This window comes from Protomyctophum parallelum (assembly GCF_964188405.1).
Source record: "Protomyctophum parallelum genome assembly, chromosome: 23".
NCBI classification, from domain to species: Eukaryota; Metazoa; Chordata; class Actinopteri; order Myctophiformes; family Myctophidae; genus Protomyctophum; species Protomyctophum parallelum.
Window position 1 is genome coordinate 5,425,056 of NC_139715.1, and position 13,649 is coordinate 5,438,704.

At 45.1% G+C, this 13,649-nt stretch overlaps 1 protein-coding gene across 1 annotated transcript in view; it reads right to left on the reverse strand.

The window, feature by feature from the left end:
• Positions 1-13,649, reverse strand: part of LOC310854144 (interleukin-1 receptor accessory protein-like 1) — a gene marked incomplete at its 3' end in the record, with an annotated part of 690,918 nt that overhangs the window by 27,640 nt on the left and 649,629 nt on the right. Inside the window, exon 9 of the mRNA XM_083758663.1 lies at positions 4,424-4,570. Coding sequence (XP_083614789.1) covers positions 4,424-4,570 — 147 coding nt within the window. The remainder of the gene's footprint in view (positions 1-4,423; positions 4,571-13,649) is intronic.

Sequence of the window (13,649 nt, forward strand, 5' to 3'; positions counted from 1 at the left end):
CGATATTTATTGGATGAGTGGGGAGTCAATGGAGGGTATTGCAACTCTAGATTTAGCCCTAGAATGGCTCTTGTTGTAGATTCATCCCGTTATTAAAAGAAATCTAAATTTGCTAAAATCTAGGTCCATGTGTGGTCCAGCCCTATGGAATGCATATTCTAATAAAAACAACTTAATACTTCCTAAATAACCGATCTACTAGCTCACAACGTGTCGCGACACGTTGTGAGCTTGCAGATCAGCTATTTTTTTAACATGCGACACATCGTACGGCGAAGCATACATCAGGCTTCCCTTTTGTTTTTAGCCGAGGCGACGTAGTCAGACAGTCAGACACACATGGCTCCTCGGTGCAAAAATAAACAGTGTACACTACCCGACTTTACGATAATAAGGGACAGTACTGTATGTCAAGACACAGTGTTCGTGTTGGGCAGCAGCAGTGCCAGTCCGCAATGCTTTAAACTCTTCCCACTCCACTATGTCGGAACTAAAACCTTAGTACCCGTAAAAAGTCGGCGGCCGGTGCCTATAGGCTGTGAGAGACGGCATCTCACACGAGCAACCATGCTGCTCCAGCAGCCGGAAAACAAACACAAGCACAGCGGCGAATGGTAAGAGTGCAAAGCATCCAAAGCATGCCCTTTTACACCGGGGACTACGGTAGTTTGCTATCTGAAACGGAGAAGACGAAACTATCAGGTCAGGTTTCCTCAGTAGTAAACTCCTGTCCTCCTGTCAACCGCCCTCCTCCCAGCAGAAAGCAGCATGGAATCCTCCCCCCTTTTGAGTAAGGACGCGCTGTGATTGGCCACAATGGCCAGTGCACTTGTGCAAGACGTGCTGTGACTGGCCAGTAGCCACTTTGAGTGGCAGTCGGTGGGAAAATGCTCTCGCCACAGAATTGACTAGTATTCTGGGCCATAATAATCATTCCAGGCGGCCCCGGCTGTTGGTATACGCAGAAGCGCTTCCCGGCGCTTGATTGACAGCGCATTTTGAATTTTGACGAGGCATGCGCGCTGGCGCACCGCTTACGTGCAGCCCTGGATACAGCATCAACTTACTGTTTTGTTTTCGCTTACCTCACCTCACCTCACCTTCAACCGGTTCAACATGACATTATACAAGCGTTTGGAAATTGATTATTTAATGATTATCTGCGTGGCCGCAACAATCACCCCGTTTAGCCCCCATTACCGCCTGTGTGCATACACAAAACAATCAAGAACACAAACACAAAAACAAGTGCTATATCTGCATAATGTGGTTGCAGATGATTCATGAATGCATTCCCTATACCTCACCGCGCAAAGCGTGCCGCGACTACAAAATAGCCGATCTACAAGCTCGCGACACGTCGTGAGCTTGTATAGATCAGCTATTTTCTATACTTCGGAAATCTTTTGAAAGTGGTTCACTGTGTCTGAGGGTTTTATAAGTATGTAACCATGGAAAAGTATTAAAAAGAGCTTTGTGGCTAAATAATAACCACATTGGAACGCAGGTTTCCTTATTTACCTGTTCTGAAAGGTAACGGTTTTGGACGTACGTTAAAATAAATTCCACCCGATATAATATCTCCTTTGTAGATCCAAGAACCAAGTATGATGCATATAATATTACCTCCTCATGCTTCTATGTACGTACATAACACAAACAAGTATGATACAAACAAGTACTATGCATAATGTATACTATCACAGTGCCTCCTGTGTACATGCATTAATGCACAGGTACATTGCATAATGTATATATGTCATTACCGCCTGTGTAAGCGATAACTCACGACAGGCCGGGTTTGCGAGTTCATGCTTTTATAAAACACTTACCAAAATGGCAGTATCAAAATCATACACACGTCCAAACAGTCGTCCATGTTCCAATTATAACCCCTTTGCAATAACAGTTTCATAATGATAATAATCTTTCCAAGCAGCCTGCGCGCACACACAAGGCAGGTTGCTATGCAACGTTTGCGTACGGTGTTATGCAGCAAGTTTCTAATAATGGAAATAATGTAACTCATTTACCATTTCAACCTTTTTTCAATACTTCTGTTTTCATAGCGCACAGAGTGATACAGAAGTTAACTGTACAAGGATTCATAGCCAATGCCATGCTATATTAGATGGCTATTATCCCATTCTGACCGGGCACCCATTTTGGTGTCGGCATCATGTTATGCTTTAGCTATTTAAAAATAGCAGATCTACAAGCTCATATCGCGCCACCGAGTGGCGCGATACGAGCTTGTAGGTCTGCTATTTTTGAAAAAAAATCGAAGAACGACTGACATTTTTAGAATCTGATCTCAGGTCAGAATGGGTTCATCAGACCAGCGTGTGTCCGGCGGAAACCTCGTATGAATCTGATCTCAGGTCAGAATGGGCTATTATAGGTGATATGCGCGTGACATCTTCATCATACCTGGAAGTTATGCAGCAATACTTTAGTTAGCTCCGAGTGGTGAGAAAATGACTTTCTTACAGCCCATACTGTACATCCAAACAGAAAAGTCCTATCTGATTGCATTAAACAACGTTAAACTCACTTTGCAACTGGACTTGCCACTCACTTTATGCACGCACATAATATACCCTCCATACAAAGTGGTTCCCAAACGTTTTGCTAGCTATTGACCCAAAAGATACATTTGATGTTTTACCTGGGACCCAAAACTAGTGAAAATAGCAGCTCTACTGCACAAGCTCAGAGATTGTGAGATTGTTTAGATCAGCTGTTTTCGCTACTACGGGCGCGTTCGGAAATGTGCCCTGAACGCACTGGTGTGTGTCGTATAATTTTCTATAAATTAACTAACTAAATAACTATGGTACTATTTTCACTGAGTCAAGTAAAATGTTTTAGTGATCCCATGCAACAGAAGGTCTTTCACTCAGGGGCTTCTGACTAAATTTAACATCTATTGTTCTAAAAAACCTTTGAGGCAGCTCAGAGGTGTGAATGAAACCAGATCCTATTGTCTGCCACAAGAACCTGTGTTTTGCATAGCCCTGATAGCAGAGCCGAGAGGAGTTCTTACTCTTAGGCTACTGAGTTACTGGGTCAATACTGTTTTAATTCACTTCCATTTCAGTTCTGTTATAATTAACTACGTTCACTAGAGTGCTCAGTTTCATCTAAAAGACCGGTTTATGTTTTAACTACAATTTGTCATGGGATCTGTAAAGTAGTAATCTGGTGTTTTAATGTAAGGTTAGATACTCATGTCTAGCCAGAGAGGCCCGCCTCTGTAACTCTGTGAAACATGACTCTGGGCTACTTTCATTGGTCAAAAGAGTCAGGAAGTGCCTGGTTCAGCTACTGGAGGAGGGGGGATCAGATCTGTATATAACACCTTGTTTTTCTTGTGAACTAGGCTGTTCGAACGAGTCTAAACATTTGGCTCCCCTAGGCTGGTTGGAACAGACATTGGCGTGTACCGTTTTGAGACATGCTTGTTTTGTAGCGAATTGGAATCTCTTTGTGTTTTACCAAATAAACGCTAAGATCCGGAGAAACCTTTGTCCTGCTTTTTCGTCTTCACTCTTCATACTGACTGACACACACGGGGAAAGTATACCACATGTGCTCTCTTGTCGTTCGTTTATTCAGTGCACTCAGTGCGTTGTCGTTCTAAAATCCAGTGCGCTGCGCACCGGGTGTGCCGAGTGCACGCACTGAGCAACCCTACCCTCAGGGTAGGGTTGCTCAGTGTGAATGGTGTGTTGTAACTGGTCGTTCGTAAATAAGGCACACTGAACGCACTCTGTGACGTCACCGCCCACCACACTCAACAAACTGACCACATTCCCGGTGTGCATAGCCGAACGCGCCCTACATCTTTCTAATACATAGAATTTCTTAGATTTGTCTTTTCTTTCTTCATGAAATGACTGGAAAAAAAATCATTGAATTTGTTTTTTTATTTCATGGAAATTTCTTATTTTGGGAAAATGTTTTGAAATAATATATATATATATATATATATATATATATAAAAAATGAGGAAATGAGGAAAAAATAAAGGCACCCATACAAAAATATGTCAGCGACCCTCAAATGGGTCCTGACCCTGTTTTTTGGGAAACAGTGCTTTATACCACACCTTAGCAGCCAATAATTATAAGATGACGATCAAGATGTTAACCCATTCTGAACGGGAACCCATTTTGGTGTCAGCATCATGTCATGCTTTAGCTATTGAAAAATAGCAGATCTACAAGCTCATAGCGCGCCACCGAGTGGCGCGCTACGAGCTTGTAGGTCTGCTATTTTTGAAAAATCGAAGAACGACTGACATTTTTTTTTAAATCTGATCTCAGGTCAGAATGGGTTAATCAGACCAGTGCGTGTGTCCGGCGGAAACCTCGTATGAACCTGATCTGAGGTCAGAATGGGTCAAAAAGCTCGACGTTACCTCCGTCCAGGTCCTCGCTGCCAAAGTGGTTCCTGTAGAAGAGCATGAGCTCGATGCGGTAGCACTTGTAGAGCGTCACCGTGCAGATCAGCAGCAGCAAGATGGCCCCCAAGCCCCCTGCCAGCTCCACCGTGTACATCAACTCTGCTACAGTATGGGGAGAGGTGGGGAGGGGGAGAGAGAGAGAGAGAGAGGGGGGTGAAAGGCAGGAAAGGAGGAGGACATGGTGGAATTAACACATTTAGTACAGGAAGTGCCTTCAAAATAAAGGCTATAGAGTGCCAGAGTTGTCTGATCGCTTTTACTTTGAAAGCCATGAAACAGGAAACACTTGCCTAAAAAAGTTGACTTTACAAAGGGACCTCACATCCCCGGTCATCTTAATATATTGTTTTACGCTCCAAAAACCGTTCATATTTTGCGGGAGAGACGGATGAGGAGCAGAAATGAAGCGCCAGCATATCGATCCATTCATCACCACGGAGAGAGCGCCCTGGATTAGGAGATACGAGTCATTCTTTCCGCCGCGCTAACATGGGAGTCAATGACAAGCTAATAGTTGCACAGAGCGTTAGCATACGGCAAGCGGAAAGCGAAATGCCAAAAAAAAAAAAATAGGAAAAATTCGGAATATTCTTATCTCGCCCCGCGTCGCTGGGACGTCGCTAGGACGTCCTCACACGTCAATAGTACTAATATTTCGGGATCCTTATGACGTTCTCAGACGTCCTATGTATAGAATCTGTTAAATGGAAGGAAATATTTTCATTTGAATTGAAACCTAGATACGATGATTTCAAGTAAGTGCCACCGCCTCCTGAGCAGAGCTGATCATCGTATGTGAAAAGCATCACTGAAGATAGCATTTCTGTAGACTTAGATAGCATTTGATAGACTTATAGCGTGTTATGTAGACAGCACTATAATTGCATTGTATATAGTCATAGCACGTATAGTAGTATATATGTATAGTTTATATGTATAGTCTCATAATATAGATATTCCACTGTTACTTTCTTAGCTTACGCATGTTTCATGATAAATGCTTTTTTGTGATGTATTCCCATGCTTTTTTGTTCTTGCTTAATGTAAGTCGCTCTGGATTAAGAGCGTCTGCTAAATGCCTAAATTGTAAATTGTAAATTGTAAGAAGCCACCCTCGAGTGTAATATTGCCGTCAAAATAAAACATAAAATTGCGGGGGAATTCCACTCTCAAAATGACAGCCTTTCTGCAAGTGTTATCTCTTTTATCTTTTATCAGTGATTAGAGTCACTAGTTTACCCAGCCGGTCCACTGACAACTTTTACCAAACTAAACACAAAGAATCAAATCGTTGTAATTAAGATATTGGATAGAAATTAATAAAAAAAAGATAATATGCCAGAAACGTCCCATGCAAACTGCCAGCCACTTCTCTGCCGAGACTCCGTCTGGTCAGCATGCACAGCTTTTATATGTTTATTAGTTTCGTTTGAGAACGGCTAGGTGTGCTGTGACTGTGAGGCTTGCTATTTGAGCCCATATTTCAACCAATCTGATCGCTTGGTCGGATCTTCTCCCGTCGTATAATCTGGGTTAACCTTCGTTTGAAGTAAAAAAAGAGCCACCATGTTGAAAACACGCTGCTATCGGAACCAGTCTTGTTTTATTTGGGGGATATTCGTATTATCAGTGAAATGTGTCCTCTCTCAACCAGTTAGTACTGTGTTGACATCAAGACAGAATGAATCAAGAGGGAAACAACACAAATCAAAACATTTTTGTTTTGCTTCGCAAGCTGTGTACATGTCATGATATTGACAATCAAACAGTTCATACAATTCCACGAGAACTGAGTGGTCACCGGGAGTATACTACGAACGCACAGAAAAGATCAACAATCAACAATCAAACCGAAACGGGAGGCTATAAGAAGAGTGTAATGGAACGTTAACAGATGCACTGAGACAACGTGATGTACTGGAACTGCGGCGTCTGACAGCTTCCCACTGACACCCCCATGCTGAGTCTACATCACGCAGCGGCGGAGGTGAGTGTGTGTGTGTGTGTGTGTGTGTGTGTGTGCGGGGGGGGGGTTACTACAGTATATAGTGCCAGCCAGGACAGCGTGTGTTGCGTGTAGCCGTGCACGTGCACTTGTATTACTATACTTGTAAGGGTCCTCACGAGAGCAATGTAAAAAAAAAAAAGGAGAAAAAAAGATTTGTAACGTTTCCACACGTGAGGCTCTCTATGGATCCTCGAGGAGTCTTTTTTTAACCCATTCTGACCTGAGATCAGATTCATACGAGGTTTCCGCCGGACACACACTGGTCTGATGAACCCATTCTGACCTGAGATCAGATTCTAAAAATGTCAGTCGCTCTTCGATTTTTCAAAAATAGCAGACCTACAAGCTCGTAGTGGCGCGATATGAGCTTGTAGATCTGCTATTTTTAAATAGCTAAAGCATAACATGATGCTGACACCAAAATGGGTGCCCGGTCAGAATGGGTTAAGTGGTGCAACCACTTCTACATCCAGCATGCAATGTCCGTGTGCCTGTGTACCTGTCTGTGATGTGTGTACCTGTGCGAGCATGAGTGGTGTGCGCATGCGTGAAATTGGAACGAGAGAAGTATGTGACATGGCTGCCACCTGCTGGACGCAAACGATACAGAGAAGAAGTTGGAACGACACAGAGAAGAAATTGGAACGATACAAATTGGAACGATACAGAGAACCAATGGACGGGAGTTGCACCACTCGGTTCACACTGGTGTGATTTTTCATTGTGTCATTTGTTATGTTTGATGTCAATGACTTGCATGTACTGCATGGACCCCCTGTGTGTCTGGAACAAAGTTTCAATTTTAAAATTGTGAATTTAGACAAAAATATGTATATGTAGACGTTATGTTTAGGGGTTTGGAGATGGAGTATGCTCAGTTGCACACCGGTCTGCATGGTACACCGGAAATAGCCAATTTACAAGCTCATAATGCGTCACACCACTACGCACTGGCGGGCTTGTAGATCTGCTATTTTCGGCTTTAGGGTTTACGGTGGAAAAACAATTGACAAACATTGATGACATAAAAATGATATTCACTTTGTTCACGTTGAAATGTTCATGTCCTCATAACTATAGTGATACAAACGTGTGTGTGTGTGTACTGTATGTGTGTGTGTGTGTGTGTGTGTGTGTGTGTGAGAGAGAGAGAGAGAGCAGTCAGAGCTTGTGGCCATTAGCTAAAGCCGGTTTGCACGGATCAGCGGATGGAAGTGGTCCACTGTCTCCCTGTCATCCGTCATTGCCCGCCAGCCAGCCAGCCAGCCAGCCAGCCAGCGGTAGCCTCGACAGCACCAGCTCCCCGACAAGCCGTCTGCAGCCAGGCCTGACAAACACCCTGCACACTGCTTGGTGTCAGCATCATGTTATGCTTTAGCTATTTAAAAATAGCAGATCTACAAGCTCAAGACCTACAAGCTCGTATCGCGCCACCGAGTGGCGCGATACGAGCTTGTAGGTCTGCTATTTTTGAAAAATCGAAGAGCGACTGACATTTTTAGAATCTGATCTCAGGTCAGAATGGGTTCATCAGACCAGTGTGTGTCCGGCGGAAACCTCGTATGAATCTGAGCTCAGCACTCCACATACTCTCTTGGCCTGCCCCAATTTCACACTGTGTTGCTGTTGGTTTGTTTTGGAGTTTCGTATATCTTCTCAAAAACGTAAAGAAGTTTGCATTGTTCTCCCCCGTGTGTCTCTTAGGGTACGCACCCAGCGGCGGAACTACCGGGGGTGTAGGGGGGGTGGTCACACCCCGGCCCGGACCTCCTGAGGGCCCGGGCTGTCAGCTGACCGATTGACGATTTTTTACACAGTCACTCGTCACGACTGATAAAACCAGCGGGCCCCGCGAATCCCGCAATTAACCAGATACAGAGCTTATATAGCCTATATAATAGCCTACACTTTAGCAAAATATCATGTCTGATGAGAATGTACTGCGCTGGACTGTACAAGCACCGTGGAGTCTGTCTCAAGCCCACCACACACCGGCTGCGTCCGCCGCGCGGCGCGGACACAGCCGCCTCCATTATTTTCAATGAACCTAACGCACACCGGCTCCGTCCGCCGCGTCGCGCCGCGGCGCCTGGCGCGCCGATAGAACCCAGTTCTATTTTCCAGGCGGCGCCACGCGGCAACGCGCCGCGCCGCAGACGGTCGCAGACGGTGTGTGTCAGGCTTCACACTCTCTCCAACAGACATCCTCAGCCACGCTCCAAAAGTGCAGCACCTGTCACTCATTAGTAGGCTAATCACTCTGTGAGGATTTAGGAGTGCATATGTGTGGATAACTTCCTTTTCTCCACAACGGACTGTTTAGATTCTAAACCCCTTCTTGTTTCTTTTCCCTGTGTGCGATCACTCAGAAGGTGAAACAGAACACAAAGATGAGTAGTAAGTAGACTATTTATTTTTTAACACACTGACGCACGCACCTCTCTCTCTCTACGTCTCTCTCTCTCTCTCTCTCTCTCTCTCTCTCTCTCTCTCTCTCTCTCTGTCTCTACGTGTCTCTCTCTCTACGTCTCTCTCTCTCTCTCTCTCTACGTCTCTCTCTCTCTCTCTCGTGTGTGCACTGCTGCGCAATGTCACAGACACAGGCGCGATCAATAATATATAGCATAAATAATAGGCAAAATATAGCACTTTCCCTCTATCTGTGACTGTGATCAGCTCCTTACACACAACTCCTCTCTCGACTCTCGTTCATGCACGCCTGCTCAAATTAGCATCAACTGTTTGCGTAAATGTTTTTTTTTTTTTCGTCGGGGGGGGGGGGTGGTGCTGTTGAGAGTCAGGTTCGGTGAGGCCCGGTCGTGCCGTCTCACACCCCGGCCCGGGCCAATGTTGTTCCGCCACTGTACGCACCCTCGCACAAAACATGCAGTAGCCTACTCCTGGTCTCTAACCCATTCTGACCTGAGATCAGATTCATACGAGGTTTCCACTGGGACACACACTGGTCTGATGAACCCATTCTGACCTGAGATCAGATTCTAGAAATGTCAGTCGCTCTTCGATTTTTCAAAAAATAGCAGACCTACAAGCTCGTATCGCGCCACTCGGTGGCGCGATATGAGCTTGTAGATCTGCTATTTTTCAATAGCTAAAGCATAACGTGATGCTGACACCAAAATGGGCGCCCGGTCAGAATGGGCTAAACTAGCCGGGGTGCCTGATGGAGGGGAAAGGTAACTGAAAGGAGCTGGTTGGAATAACGTGTTCCTTTGCAGAGGAGCTTGCACTCCCCCTTTTCTGTTTGATGGGTAGATTGTCACGAAACTTGGACGAATTGAGACATGTCCTGCCCCTGAAGAGATGATGGACTTTCGGCATTTTGTTTTAAAAGTTCTAGTCATGAAAAATAGGGTGTAGTGGGGGGGGGGGGGATTGACCATTGATCAAAAATTGTATTAACCCATTCTGACCGGGCACCCATTTTGGTGTTGGCATCATGTTATGCTTTAGCTATTGAAAAATAGCAGATCTACAAGCTCATATCGCGCCACCGAGTGGCGCGATACGAGCTTGTAGGTCTGCTATTTTTTGAAAAATCGAAGAACGACTGACATTTTTAGAATCTGATCTCAGGTCAGAATGGGTTCATCAGACCAGTGTGTGTCCGGCGGAAACCTCGTATGAATCTGATCTCAGGTCAGAATGACTTAATGTCCATGCGGCATGGATGAATAAAGATTAGTCGTGTAGGCCGCCAACAATAGCTCAGACGACAGCATGTTGACTCCCGTCTATACGAGAGGGACTATAGCGACTCTGGGACGACGGGTTGACACCGTAAGGACAGTGGGGCTGTCACGCGCGAGGGGACGAAGAGCCAATGACACGGGGGACGCTGAACTGATGTCACGCGACAGCGTGGGTGACACTTCCGGGCCATCAGCGGCCGCGCTGCTTAACCCATTCTGACCTGAGATCAGATTCATACGAAGTTTTCCACTGGACACACACTGGTCTGATGAACCCATTCTGACCTGAGATCAGATTCTAAAAAATGTCAGTCGTTCTTCGATTTTTCAAAAATAGCAGACCTACAAGCTCGTATCGCGCCACTCGGTGGCGCGATATGAGCTTGTAGATCTGCTATTTTTCAATAGCTAAAGCATAACATGATGCCAACACCAAAATGGGTGCCCGGTCAGAATGGGTTAACTTGTGCAGACAGTCGCGTGCATCGTCCTCATCCCCTTTTGATCTGCTTCCAACTCTTTCAGCCTGCGGGGTATAGGGGTTTTTCCTATACCGGCGAACGCAGGGGTCTCTTCTTATAGATTTGCGACCCCTTGGCTTGCCTTCGCTACGCCCATAGACTGTAAAAAGAAATATGGACAAAGCGTTCGCCGGGTCTGACATGGACGTAAGATGAAGCCGGTCAGTCCTTGTATTGTAAATCGCCATCTTTCTAGATCCGTTTGGGCCCAGCTGCAGGCCCATTGGCTGGCCCAGACAACGAGGCGGGACTTCCCCCCCCTTCTTCTTAGTTGGTTTTTATTTTGACTCGAGTTGGTGGGGGATCCCGATCATAGACTGTAACGGTAGCCACGCCCCTCAGAACATACGCGACTTTATGGTCATTATTTTAATAAATGGGACCATAATTGTATGACATGAGAAATGAGACTTTAAACTATTAGTGACTGGAAGCAGAAAGTATTCATGACCATGTTTATTAAGGTAATACAGTCTAGGTGAAGTTGGGCCCAAATACATGGACCTCTATGGGGCTATGGGGTTTTTTTTGGGCCCAATGACAGCGCCACAACAGGCCATTATATGAACTTTCAGGATGTCCCGATTTCCTTATAGTGGCTTCATGAAATATGTGTCTGTCTGCCTCTCTGGCTACGCCTCGCAAAATCTGTGTGGTCAGCCTTCGTTGGTTGACTAATGTCTGACTACGGAAGGGCTGCACCTCGCACATATGTGCGCACACAGGCATGTAGGCAGGCAGACACACACACACACACACACACACACACACACACACACACACACACACACACACACACACACACACACACACACACACACAGCTGTCGAGGCAGAAACCTTGTATCTTAAAAAAATAAATTGTAAATTAATGCCCACTTTGTCACAAAATTGTGGAAAATCGATCTATACAATCTCACAATGCGTTGCAATGCCTGCATGTGTTGTGAGATTGTACTGTAGATTTGCTAATACACACACACACACACACACACACAGTGTGCAGAGTGCGCGCGGGGCCATCGCCATCCATCAGGGACGGACATTTAACCTGGTTAGGGAGGGTGATGCGGGGCACGGTGCGCGGCGCCCATCGGGGCCCGACAGCTCCCGTGATGAGGGATGATGTTCTCAGCGGGCTAACGAGCGACGGCCGCGGGCGCTTCATCACGGCTGTCCGGCCGTGACCTTCATGCGCTCGCGCGCAAACACGCACGCACACACACGCACACACACACACATGAGTAAACTCCTTTCTGTTCTGTTCTTCCATTTTCACCTGAGCCGTCAACTCGTCTTCTTCAACGTGTGACATTCATTCATCCAATACACATGCTTCTCCTCCCCATTCATCTGCTGTTCTGTTCTGTTCTGTTCTGTTCTGTTCTGTTCTGTTCTGTTCTGTTCTGTTCTGTTCTGTTCTGTTCTGTTCTTTGTTTTTAGAAATACTCCGGAATAGTCCGGAATTTAAAATGCACCCGAGTAAAAAATACAAACGTATTGACAGAAATGTACTTAAAGTACCAAAAGTAACAGTACTAATTATGAAGAATAATGTCCCATTTCAAGTTTTCAAATGTATAAAAATAATTTGAAAATAGCAGATCTACAAGCTCACAGTGCGTTGCGATGCGACACATTGTGAGCTTGAAATGTATTAATGTATGTTTTGTAATGATAATCTAAATCTTCAAAGTAACTAATGTTTTCAAATAATTGTAGTGGAGAGAAGTACAATATTTGCCACTGAGATGTAGTGGAGTAAAAGTATTGGAAATTATAATTACTCAAGTAAAGTACAAATACCCCTACATTGTACCTAAGTACAGTACTTAGTAAATGCACCCTACTTCGTTACTTTCCACCACTGAATAGCAGATCTAAGCAGCCATTTTCACTTTTTTCAGCGAAAGCTTTCCCCACTATTCAGTATTTAAGTCCGACGTCATGTTGTAGTGCTACGTTACGTCCGGGTCCAAGTGGCACCAGCTCCCGTCCGCATCCCATTGTAAATTGAATATCTAAACGCGTGAATATTTTTACAGTGACGTTATCTTTCAGAAAGGAAGCCATTGAGGGTTAAAATGGGTCTTAATGCTTCCAACTCGAGTGGAAATATTAATGTTTTATACAAGTGTCCATGACAACAAAAATATATGATGTGGAGACAATAAAGACTATTATTATTGAAGGTGGCAACAGTCCATTTGCTCGGTAAAATATTTCGGGGGATATTTAGAATGTGTGCAGGCTTGAGTATGTTGCATTATGAGGATTTATTTGACACAATAAAATAAAATGGCGATAGTATTCCATGTGGGACAGACGGCCTGTCACTGTCAGATTTGGGAGAGCAGCGCAGCTTTGTTGTTGCGAGGAAAGCGGTAAAATTTGACTTTCGTGGTTGTTTTCGTCTCAGATTTAGTCCGGCGGAGCGTCACAGTAAAACTCTATGGGGACACAAAAGCGACACAAAAGTAGGACCCGGAAATATCTCAGGAGGGGGGAGGGGGCGCTCACGTCACGGCTAAAATACTGAATAGCACCCTGAGGGACTCCGCTCAGCCATAATGGGGTTTAAGTGGTTAACAGAAGATTCAGTCAGCCAGGCCAAAGAAAGTCCTCTCTCTCTCTCTCTGGCCCTGTAGCTCAGATATGTGGACGGTGTATAACCCATTCTGAACGGGCACCCATTTTGGCGTCAGCATCATGTTATGCTTTAGCTATTTAAAAATAGCAGATCTACAAGCTCATATCGCGCCACCGAGTGGCGCGATACGAGCTTGTAGGTCTGCTATTTTTTGAAAAATCGACTGACAGTTTTTTAGAATCTGATCTCAGGTCAGAATGGGTTCATCAGACCAGTGTGTGTGTCCAGTGGAAAACCTCGTATGAATCTGATCTCAGGTCAGAATGGGATAACAGGCCAGCTGTTCCTCCCAA